Source organism: Narcine bancroftii, chromosome 3 (genome assembly GCF_036971445.1).
Source record: "Narcine bancroftii isolate sNarBan1 chromosome 3, sNarBan1.hap1, whole genome shotgun sequence".
NCBI classification, from domain to species: domain Eukaryota; kingdom Metazoa; phylum Chordata; class Chondrichthyes; order Torpediniformes; family Narcinidae; genus Narcine; species Narcine bancroftii.
Window position 1 is genome coordinate 263,879,267 of NC_091471.1, and position 12,248 is coordinate 263,891,514.

Here is a 12,248-nt window from a genome sequence, read left to right on the forward strand (position 1 = left end):
ATGTGCTTAATGTTAAATTCAATAAAAGTTAATTTAATGTTTCTCCAACTTCCTGTGATGCAACAAATCTGAAATTATCTTTGAGTTCAACTTGAAGTTGTCTATCATAATCCCCTATTTTTTCAGGAAGCAAATTTGAAAAAAAAAAATTTTGTCCAGTGCTATTTGGCCACACTAAATTGACCCTAGGGTATAGATGGATAGAATCTGGTGGAGGTGGGAGTGGAAGGGTTAATGGTCATGTGGGGAGCAAAGCTCAAAGGAAATGTCCATAAGGAATGAGATTGCTCTAAGAGTTGGCACGGACCTAATGAACTGAAATTATCTCCTTCTATATCATAAGAACATACAAAATAGGACAAGAAGCAAGCCCACCATTTCTGCCATTCAATGTGATCATGGCTGATCTGATGATAGGCTTATCTCCACCTACCTGCCTTCTCCCCACTATGCAAAAATCTATCCAATCTTGTCCTAAATAGATTTAGTGAGGTCACCTCTACTGCTTCATTGGGCAGCAAATTCCACAGATTCACCACCCTCTGGGGAAAAGCAGTTCCTCCTCATCTCCATCCTAAATCTACTACCCTGAATCTTCCCTAGTCTGGTCTCCCCCACCAATTGAAACAACTTATCTACCTCTATCTTATAATTTTACATGTTACTATAAGATCCCCTCTCATTCTTCTAAATTCCATCGAGTATAGTCCCAGATGACTCAATCTCTCCTCATAGGCCAACCCCCTCATCTCTGGAATCAACCTGCCTTTTGGTGTCAAAAGGCAGTATGAGATTCTGACCAGAAAAGGCAAGATCACGAATGTTAGGATGAAAACTTAAAACCTTATGGGAACTGATAACCTCTGTAAATCATTAAATACATGGTAATGGATAAAGTCAAGGAGCCATTCAACACAAAACAGGCATTTGGCCCAACTTGTCCATACTTACAAAGTTGACATTCTGGGCTAGTCCCATTTGCTTGCATTTGGCCCATGTCCTTTGAAATCCTTGCGTGCCTCAAAAGGCTCACCCTCAGGCTGCAGGAAATATGGACCCGGCTTCAAGACCTCTCGTTACGACAATATCCTGGTAAATCTCTTCTGCACCCAAGTTATTCCTTCAAAAACACCGTTATTTTCTGTATCACAATTGGTTCATTCATGAAGAAACTTCCTTCACCAAAGTGCTGATATTTTCCAACAATCTGTCTTTACGTTCTGGCCTCCCCTGATCTGTACAAGCCCCAGCTGGAGCAGAGTTCCTTCTCTCAATGCATTCCAATTGCCATTCGTTCATGTGAAGTTTTCACCATTACTTTCACATCTGCCTCAATCACCCTGCGGGTACGTCTTTTCTCATCTTTCATGCAATTCATCAATCGCACCTTTCCTTATGGAGGCTCCCTCAGCCTGTGCCAGCTCCTCTGAGGCAGTGACCCTTAACTCTGCCCTGGTCCACCTTTATCCTTTCAAGTGGCTTTTTTTTTCCAAATATGTATCCTGTTGACCCAAATAAGCTGCTATTGGTTCTAGCAATAGACTGGAGCTAACAGTCTGTTAGTTAGACTTACAAATTGGAATGGAGACTATCCAACCCATCATTTCCTTGCCAGTTTAAAAAAAAAACCACTGATGTCCTCAAACAGCTTCCCAACTCCAGGCCTGTAACCTTGTATGTTTTAAGCCTTGGTGCATATCTGAATAGTTCTTAAATATCATGACAATTTCTTCTTTTACTACTGGGCACCAGATCTTCACAACTCCCCTCTAACCCTCTCCTCATTATTCATTAAAAAAAATTAAATTTAGACATACAGCACAGTAACAGTTCATTTCATCCACGAGTCAGTGCTGCCCAATGCAACGCCACTGACCTACACCCACCGGTTTGTTTTTGAATGGTGCGGTGGCCCCGGGGAAAACCCACAAGGTCATGGGAAGAACGTACCAACTCCTTGCAGACAGCGTGGGATTCAAACTCCGGTCCTGATCACTGGCGCTGTAAAGGCATTGCGCTAACCGCTACGCCACTTCACTTTAGTAGATGTAGTAGATCAGATTGATGCATTAAAGGGGAAGTCAGTGGAACACATCAGGATGAACAGAATGGAAGAGAATGTGAATGGGGCCACATACGGATGGGAGGAGATTGTGGAACATAAACATTGTTGTTCCTCTTTGAAAGAATGACATCTTTTGGTACTCTGCAACAGATTTTCTGTCAGTTCTCTCAGTAACTTTCACTGAGAAACAATTGTCCTCTTTTTCTTTTAGACACAAATCTTAAAAGGCAAACCTCTCAATACTAACAACTTATTTTTATTTCTGTTATGAGACGATTAGGTTTTTGTACAGCGAAGATAAACTTCATGCTCGTTAGTTACATCAAATCCTTCCTAGCTTGAACAGATATTATTTCATGGGATGTAGTGAAAGTAAAATAAAAACTAAGCATTTTTTCCAGACTTTGCAGTATGTTTTTAGATTTTATGAACAAGAATGCAGCCAGGAATATGTCTGAAATAGCTCCAACTCCCTAAACTATTGCTGGAGCTAATATCTCTCAAGAAATATTTGGACTTTAACATATACTCCTACATAGTCTATTAATTTTTATATTTTCAAGCCCTACAGGCAAGGCCATCATTTAATGTCCATCCCTCATTAACCTGAGCAGGTAATGGTAAACTTACCTATTAGTCTCACAGGGCTACTGGCTAGAGCAGTGGTTCTCAACCTTTTGTTTCACCCTCACTCATAACCACCATAAGTAATCCCTTGCTAACCACAGAGCACCTATGCCATAGGAGCCCTGTGGTTAGTAAGGCATTACTTAAGGTGGTCTGGGAGGGAGAAAAAAATTGAGTGAGGATCCAGCCTCATGTTGACACTGAAGAATGCATTACCCAAGTCAGTTTGGCGTGCATACTATCAAATCTTTATCTGATAATGCTCCTTGGGAGGATTGATATCCATCAATGCTTGAAGTTGTGGAAATTAGATGCCCGATAAGAGTTAGCAGAGGCTTAATATAATATACCATCTAACCGCCCATCCATGTGTATAATTTAAATTTACATTTTAAATTTAGACATACAGCATGATAACAGGCCATTTCGGCCCACAAGTCTGTCCTGCTCAATTTACACCCAATTAACCTACACCTCCAGCACGGTTGGCCCCAGGGAAAACCCACCAGACATGGGGAGTATGTACAAACTCAGGTTCTTTGTTGAAGGTAACAATAGGTGACTGTGTGGTAATGTCATTGATTAATGACTAGTACAACAGCTGAACTTCTACCTTCAAAATGATTTGTTAATCTGCACATCTTTGCCTTTTGTGGTGTTTTGGAAATACCTTTGACTGGAGTACAAAATTTCTACATCCTTTACTGGATTGGTGATTAACTGCTAGTCATTAATTAAAGAAGGCTGGGAAGAAGAAGAAGTGGAGAATTGCAACTCACCGCCAGAAAAGGCTATAAAAAAAATTAATTGTATCCAAGTTAAATCCCCCTCTGCCATTTTACCAAAATAATCAACTCATGAACTATCATGTAGGGCAAAAGTGATTGATGTTTGTGGCAAATCTGGTATTTACGTCAAGAAAACCTACGTAAAAATCTCACGATTTTGGATTAATCGAGGTCAAAATATTTGCTGTTACATTTGTAATAATTACCTCAAGAAAATGGGTCTGGCAAACAGTTGAAGGAAGTAAATGTGAGATTTTTTTTTCCCAGTTCAGGAAAGGGTCTGGCTAATATATTACGAGATACAAACAAGGCTGAAAATGACACAAGTAATTTGAGATTGTGTTCTAAAGGTTTGTCAATGTAAACCGAATCTCAGAATTGAAGGAAACTGTTCATGGTCAGTTGTGAAGAGGTATCTAATATCACATAAATTAATAGTATAGAAGACAGCCATTCAGCCCATTATGTTCATGTCAGTAAAATACAAAGTTAATTAAGATCATTTTTAAATTTAAAAATACAATACGGCCTATGAATTTCAGCCCACAAATCCATGTTGCCCAATTCACAAACAATTAACCTACACTCCCAGTACATTTTAAACAATGGGAAGAAATCAGAGCCCCCAGAGAAACCCACGCAGACACAGGGAGAATGTACAAACTCCTCACAGACAGCATGGGATTCGAACCCCGGTCCCGATCAAATGCCAACTGTGTCGCCCCTTTCTAATCCCACTTTCCAACTCACAACTTGGACCCAAGTTACAGAACTAGGATTATTTTGGGGTGCTTTAAATAAATAAGGGTTTATGGCTCCACTTTTCAGATCCATAGGATTTTTCTGGGGAAGGTTTATCCCTTCAACTTTCCACGACCTTCTACTTTAAATATATAGTTCATATCATAGTCCCGTTTGCAAAGGGAAATAGATTTTTACTGTTCATTCTGTCCAAACCTTTCAGTATTACGCACTTCAATTACATCTTCCTTGGTTAAAGCAGACAGCTCTAGCAATCAACCTCTCTTCATAACTGTTATTCTTCAGTCCTGTCAACATCTTGGAAATTTCTTCTCCTATATCCTCTGCTGTGCTCTCTCATTCTTCCGAATGATCAGGTAACTAAAGCTGTGCTTGATACTCTAGTTGTAGCCTAACTAGTGTATTTAGCAATTTGAGAAAAGCCCTACCTGCTCTTATATTCTATGCCTCACCAAATTAAGAGTGCCCTCTATCAAGCTTTTGTACCTCCCTCAGAGGCATGCACCTGAGGATTCCTCTGCACTTTTCAATATGGGGCAGCAGAGATAGTGATTAGTCCAAAGCTATTACAGTGCCAAGGAGCCAAGTCCAAATCTGCTGCTGTCTGGTAGGAGTTTTTAAACGGTCTCCCCATAATCGTGTGGATTACCTCCAGGTGCTCTAGTATGGGGTTAGTAGGTTAATTGGTTACATTGGTGCAGGCTCATGCAATTTTTAAAAAATTGTCTTGCTATTTTTTTCTCTTAATATATCTTGTATTGACAAATTAATTCTTCACAAACAAGCATTAGCAGGGAATTGGAATATGCCTAACCAAATGTCTATTTACAGATTCCGACAGGGATCAATAATGGATAGTAATCTAGGCTATTTTTAACCCCTTCTCCACCACAGCTCCCCTATCCTTTCACTGAAGACAAATATGTGATGCAAATCAACACAGCACAGTGGAATTAAAGAGAGTACTCTTTAAACTATCAAAACTTTATTTGGAAATCATAATTCACAACAACATGATTTTTTAATATAAAGAAAAAAAAACTATTTTACAGGAATCAGTACCATGTATGTTAATGTAGGACAGTGGTTCTCAATTTTTTTCCCACTCACATACCACTTTAAGTAATTCCTATGCCATAAGTGCTCTGTGATTAGTAAAGGATTGGTTAAGGTGATATGTGGGTGGAAAGAAAAAGTTTGATAACCAACCACTGTTTTAATTGTACCAAACTGACTCATTATGTGCATGGTTTCAAAACTCCAAAGGAAATGGGCCAATGAGAATTTTTCTCAAGCAAAATATTTCAGTTACAACTGGGCAGTTGTGATTCTCAGCCCACTCATATGCCACCTTAAGCAATCCCTTATTAATCACAGAGCACTTATAGCATAGGGATTACTTAAAGTGGGATGTGAGTAGAAAGAAAAAGGTTGAGAACCACTGATCAGAAAACAAGTAAAACTTTAGGCTCAATCTTACCATTATGTGTCGTTATCTTGGGATAAATTGTTGAGAGTGATTTTAAGAGACTCTTGTTCACTCTTCAGGGAAGTTTAGTCTTTACTTTTCCATTAGTGTTTTTGTTGAAGGAACAACCCAGAGGGTGGACCACATCTAGAACCAGTTGCCAGAGGAAACTGCAGAAGTGGGTAAGATTTTGACATTTGGATAGATATATAGATAGGAAGGGCTCCGAGGGATAATGAACCAAATGGGATTAGCCCTGAATGCCATCTTGGTCAGCGTGGACAAGTTTGACCAAGGAACCTGCCCAATAATATATTAGACTATAACTAGATCATTGAGAGTTTTGACTTAGTTATTGCACAATTTTCAAAAACAGTAATTAAAGCCACAGCTTTATTCTTAAATTAATTTTCAACTGCCTATCTAATTTAGAGCGCCATGTAACAAGGGGATAATGTAGAATCTAAAAGGAATATTCCTTTTATTTCCTGCTGGTGAATTATACACAGTCACTTTTTTAAAAAAAATTATTTTTGTCAAAGATGCTGATTTTGAATGCTGCTATCAGGCATGTTCTTGAAAGAACAATTGTATTAAATAGATGGAAAATATATTTAATCTTTTGTTCTTGCACTGGCTGTTATTTTCTGAAATTTTATCCCATCAAACTTTTGATAACTTCAAGGATTCCCAGCATTTTCAACTTATTGGAATTTTTGAACTAAATGTTCATCTCTTGGGGTAAAAAAATATGTTCAATGCATCAGGGATTTTGAAATTTAATTGCACCAGTTCAAGATGATTAAGAATGTCTCATGATGCTTGGAAACCATTTTATATTCTGAGATAATTACTGTATGTGACAAGCACAAGACAACTCGTTGCAACCAGACAACTCAAATGTAGGAACTCATCAAAATTAAAACTAACCCTCAAATAATCAAAACTAATGAAACTTAACCCACTTCACTGGCATGGAGATGGAGATCAGCCATGAATACTTCAAAGTTGTTCTGCTTCCAGAAATGAGGTCAATCAGTTTAACATGTATTCTACTGGAGATTCTTCAACCAAGTCAAAGTGGCACAGAACTTATTTTCCATTAACCTTGAGGGGGCATAAAGTTCCAATATCTGAAATGATCTAATTTTCCACAGGGCTGTATTCATCTTTTTCGTTGAAATCCTGTTTAGTTGCATTGGGAAATTCAACAAGATTTTCTCTGTGACTGACAATCCAGGGAAGACGTCATGAAACTTTTTTAGTTTTCGACCAAAACATGACTGGTATTCAGGAATGCAGGCAACAGCTCACACTGATCGATGATGGATGAGGCCTCATCACTAGATAGTTGTTGCCATTGTTAGCTATGAAGGACAATAGACAATATCGCACCCTCCACCTCACTAACTGCAACTGTAAAACATTTACCATGGGAGGCATGTGGCAAGGTGGGATTAACACATTTGATAAGAAAGTAGGAAACTAGAAAACTGCAGATAAGTAGTTTTCAGGTTGGAAGCTTCTTTATCACTGAGATGCCACAGGGGTCAGTACTGAACTCTCGACTTAATCTTCACAATTTATACAAAGTCTCAGATAGAAAATGGAAGGAGGATATGGTATAGATGGCTGAAGATGGCAATGCAGGAAAGCGCAAGGGTATACAGCCTTAGAGAAAGGAAAAAAAAAATACAAGTTAAGGAACTAATAAATGTTTCCTGAGGGGAAGAAAAGCACAGGTACAGCACTTTGGAATTTGGAAGGCAAATAGTACATTGCTCTCTATTGATAGAGCTGGGAACACAAAATAAGAAAAGCTTGCTAGACTGTAATGGACTTCAGTGAGGCTTCACTTGGAGTATTGTGTTGGGCTCTGATAGCTCCTTGAGGAGAATATGGTTGCTCAAGTTAATGAAGTGCAGAAAATTTCGGATATTGAGTCTTTTCTACGAGGACAAATCGAATGAAATTTACTTATATTCACTGGAACTCAATAGAGAGGTGATCCCAATGAGACACACAAGATTCTGAAAGAATGACAAGTTAGAGACAAAGATACCTTAGCCTCATTCTAAAGTATTAAAATCTAAGGGCCATCTCAGGGAAAGTACAGTAGTCTGCAAGTTATGACTGAATTGATTTTTTTTCTCTAAAACAGTTGTAAATCTGGAATTCTCCACCTCAAACTTGTTATGACTCTAAAAAACATTAAGAAACAAGATGACATGAAGGTTGTGCAGTACACAAAAGCGCTGGAGAAACTCAGCAGGTCACGCAACACCCATTGGAAGCAAAAGGGGAAAAAAGCTTCCTGCTTTGGCCCTTCGTCAAGTATGAGCAAAAAAAGCCAGGTTCTGGAAATAAAAAAAGTGGGGCTGGGGAGGTGGAGTGGGGGGGGGGGGGGGGGGGAAGAGGAGGAAAAAAGTGGCAAGGGAGGTGTACAGCCCAACAGACAAGAGATCATAGGTGGATATGGGTGAAGGGCAGAAGAAAAAAATAGCTGAGAAGTGATCAGGGGAGAGGATAGCTCACTGAATAGAGAGGGAAGGGGGAGCGGAGCTGGAGGGAAAAAGACAGAGGGACTGGGAGAGAGAGAGAGAGAGAGAGACAAGGGAGGCGCCCCAATGGAAAATGGAGGTTAATGCCATCTGGTTAGAGATTGCCCAGGCTGAATATTAGATGTTGTGGTATAAAGGTGACATGAAGGTTAATTTGATTCAGAATTCAACCAACAAAACTTCAACAAAAGCTGTAGCAACAAGAGAAATCCAGTTTCAATCTAAAATTCTAAATATAAAAAAGTAGCAGTATGTAAAGAGCCACATTTACATGCTCTTAGACCTTGGTCTCAAACAAAACCAATCAACATGTGACTTGTTAGCTGATTGACAGATCAGATTGGTGGGACAATGGTGCAGCTGGAAGAGCTGCTGCCTCACAGCTCCAGTGACCTGGGTTCAATCCTGATCCCTGTTGCTGTCTGTGTGGAGTTTGCACATTCTCTCTGTGACAGCATGGATTTCTCCAGGTATTCCAGTTTTATCCCATATCTGAAAGATGTAATGGGTTGAAAGACCAAGTGACCACCACGTTGCACCGAGGATGTCAACGAGTGGCAGAATCGTGGGGAGGAAAAATGGTGGTAGTATGTTTAAGAGAGAGTTTAATAGTTGGCACAGACTGGGAGGAATGAAGGGGCTTTTCCATGATTGACAATTTTTCAACCTCAGACCACTGCTTACTAGAGATTAGAGATGCCCATCCACGGCTTAATTCAAGTCGCTATGGCATAAATAGATAGGTTTGAAATAATTTCTTTTCCCATTTTAAACTAAAACATATTTTACTAACTCTTACCATTTATCTGCTAGCTCTGAAAGAACAGAGAGATTTGCATTCAGTAATTAATAATGTTGAATTTGGACCGTTTACAGAACCATCCATCTGGTTCATGACCAATTACTCAATCGAAAACAAGTGTGTTTAAAGCTAATTTCAGCTTTGATCAATTATTCTGCTCAAAATGTTATAAAGGGAAACATCAGCCAGGATCTGGTTCATTCATTATCCATAAGTGACATGATCTTATTGAATCACAAAATTCCTGGAGCTTGATAGAAGAAAGAAAGATGTTTTCCCAAACTGTTGGGTTTCAAATCAATATCATAATAAGTGCTTGACCATTCAGGACAGAGATGAAATATGCTAGAGTTCTCAATAGTCACTGGGAATAAATACTTCATCAGTAATTAGCAAGAGGGAGGAAGGAAAATACTAAGATAGGAAAAAAAGTATGTGAAGAAGCTGTGTGGGCATGGAAACTTATCTGATCTGGTTCTATGGTTGCATTACACTGTTTGTTGTGTGTTCTGTTCATGAACTTTGAACATAAATTTGTACATTCCTAATGCAACTGTGCCATAAATGTGACTTCAGATAAACAGCCCCAACAACGATACTATATTCAATTAAACAAAGTGATCAGGTCAGCCAGCTCTAGATTCTAAACTCACCATCTACCCACATAATAGTTCAGTGATTACTATGGACACCTTCTCCTCAATAAGATGTCTGCTAGAAATTCTCAGTTTATCAGAGACATTGTTATTTGCGGAGACTTACTTCTTGCACCCATCTTTAGTATGCATCCTAGTAAGCTGGAGAAATGGTTCCGTCTTGCAAACCCATTTCTGGTTAAGTAGTTTGTTGCTTATGTCAAGAAGGAATACATTAAATTGCATCTCAATGACTTGAAAGCCTGCACATTGCTGCCTTAAACGAACACGAGATGTGGCAATGACAATGTTCTTTTCTGACAAGTCGTTTTTACAATGAAAATTTTGTTACTTTAAGACTTAGAAAGATGGTAGATGTTGAATCCCTGGTGCTGTCAGCTTTGAAAATACAAACAGCTCGAGTCAGGTCATTGGGAGCTGACATCAATTGTGGGAAGTGGAATCGTTTGGGAGGAGATCATTTGGGAGAAAAGTCTCAGTGGGCATTCCTTCAGCTAACATCTGCAATACTGATCTATTTTGTTGTATATAAACCAACTATAAGCATGTTTAACAATCACATCAAAGTACACTGTCAGTGATAAGATTGGCTCATCCCATCGTTTGGTAGAAAGTTCTCACTGGATTCAGCTTCATTTTCATTGATGGGTCGTGCTGGAGGAGTGGTCAGAGCTTCCCCTTCATGCTGAAGAGCAGTCGGAGTTGATTTGTCACAAGCCTGTGGGTGGTTGTCAGCAGCTAAGGATATTGGCTGTGAGGGGAGCTCTCCCTACAATGTACAAATTAATATATATATATTAGTCAGGGTAGTAGAATCCTAAATGAATGAGTCATATCCAGATTCACTCAACTGCAATAGCAGTGGATAGTACTGCAGTTATATCTCAATTAATCCAATGTAGATTATTTTTCCAGGGCACAGATACATTCTGAAGTGGAATTTAACAAGATAGAGCTTTGCAGGACTAGTTATTCCATTCATGCATAACCTGCCCATGTAGGATTACACTGCACAAGGCTCAACAGCACCAGTTCGAACAAAAAGGATACTACATCAACTCCTTCACATTGTAATCAACCTACACTGATTTTAAACAATTTCTGGGTAAGGGTTAATGTTTCTGGCCTTGTACTAAATCAGTGAGACTCACCAACTTCAATGTTGTTTGAGGTGATGAAGCAACAGGCAAGGTGACATCATGTGAACTGGTCTGAAATTTGGTTGAAGAGAAAGAATATATATTTTCATTAAAGCTCAAGACACACAAAAGCAGCCTAGGCTTTATTTGCTGCATTCACAAAACCCTTTGAATAGCAAAATTGTTAAGGACCCCGACCACCCTGCACATAGCATCTCCCAGCTATTCCTATCGGGAAAGAGATACTGGAGTATCTGAGCCAGAACCTCCAGGCTGAGGATCAACTTCTTCCCATAGGCAGTGTGGGAATCTGAGACTCTACTATAATTTAACATTTTAAAAAAATATATAAATGTACTGCATATAAATCACTTGTAAATATGTCTGCCGTGCCTAAATGTATGTTTGCTTATTTTTACACCGAGGATTGAAGAACACCATTTTGTACAATTCTACTTGTACAATTGTATAATAAGCTTGACCTTGGCGACGGCCCACTGGCCAAGCACTGGTTACAAGCTCACTCAATCTCTGAAACAAGAAGCACAACCACATGCTGAGTGAACTCACTTTTCCTTCAATCTTTAGTCATGAACAAGTTTTAAAACCATTTTGCAGTTGGTCTATAAGACAGTTTAATAGCATAAACTCCATGACTTGTTTCAGGACTCTGAATTTGAAGTACAATGACTAAATCAAACAGACCAGTAAATTCTCAGATTTTATCTTGAGGAAGAGGCAGAGTGCAGGTCTTCCCGAAAAGAAGGGAGATCTCGGCAGAGATCTGGGCGCACAGTGAGCATAGCAGTAAGTGAAACGCTGTTACAGCCCCAGCAAACCAGGTTAGAATCCAGTGCTGTCTGTAAGGAGTTTGTATGTTCTCCCCATGTCTGCATGGGTTTCCTCCGGGTGCTCTGGTTTCCACCCAGCCTTCAAAAAAAAAATCCTGGGGTTTTAGGTCAATTTAATGTAATTGGGTAGCACAGGCTCAAGAGCTGAAAGGTCCTGTTACCATGCTGTAGGTCTAAATTTAAATTCAATTTAAAATATTTACTTGAAATGACAAAAAATTCAGTTGTGCCTGTGGACATTAAAAAAGAAATGAACAGAATTGTGTGAAACAGGTGGAAAAAATATTCAAAATGGGACAAACTGACAATTCTAAATCACCTGAAAGTGAATACTGAAATTTTGGGCAAAGTCCAATTTTTTACCCTGATCAATAAATTACACATGGCAAGAAATCAATGACCATATTTAAGAGCAAGCGGTTGGATAATCCACTAACAAATAGAGGGTTCCTGCTTGCACAGTGTAGAAGCAGAGCTGCACCCAATAGGGGTACCAACATAGTACTGGTTTAATTTATTAGAGCAAAGA

At 39.1% G+C, this 12,248-nt stretch overlaps 1 protein-coding gene across 1 annotated transcript in view; it reads right to left on the minus strand.

The window, feature by feature from the left end:
• Positions 1-5,210: 5,210 nt before the first annotated feature.
• The window catches only part of LOC138758673 (signal peptide peptidase-like 2B), a 59,622-nt gene continuing 52,584 nt past the window's right edge, over positions 5,211-12,248 (minus strand). Inside the window, 2 exon segments of the mRNA XM_069927959.1 lie at positions 5,211-10,498; positions 10,881-10,940. Coding sequence (XP_069784060.1) covers positions 10,304-10,498; positions 10,881-10,940 — 255 coding nt within the window. The 3' untranslated portion in view covers positions 5,211-10,303.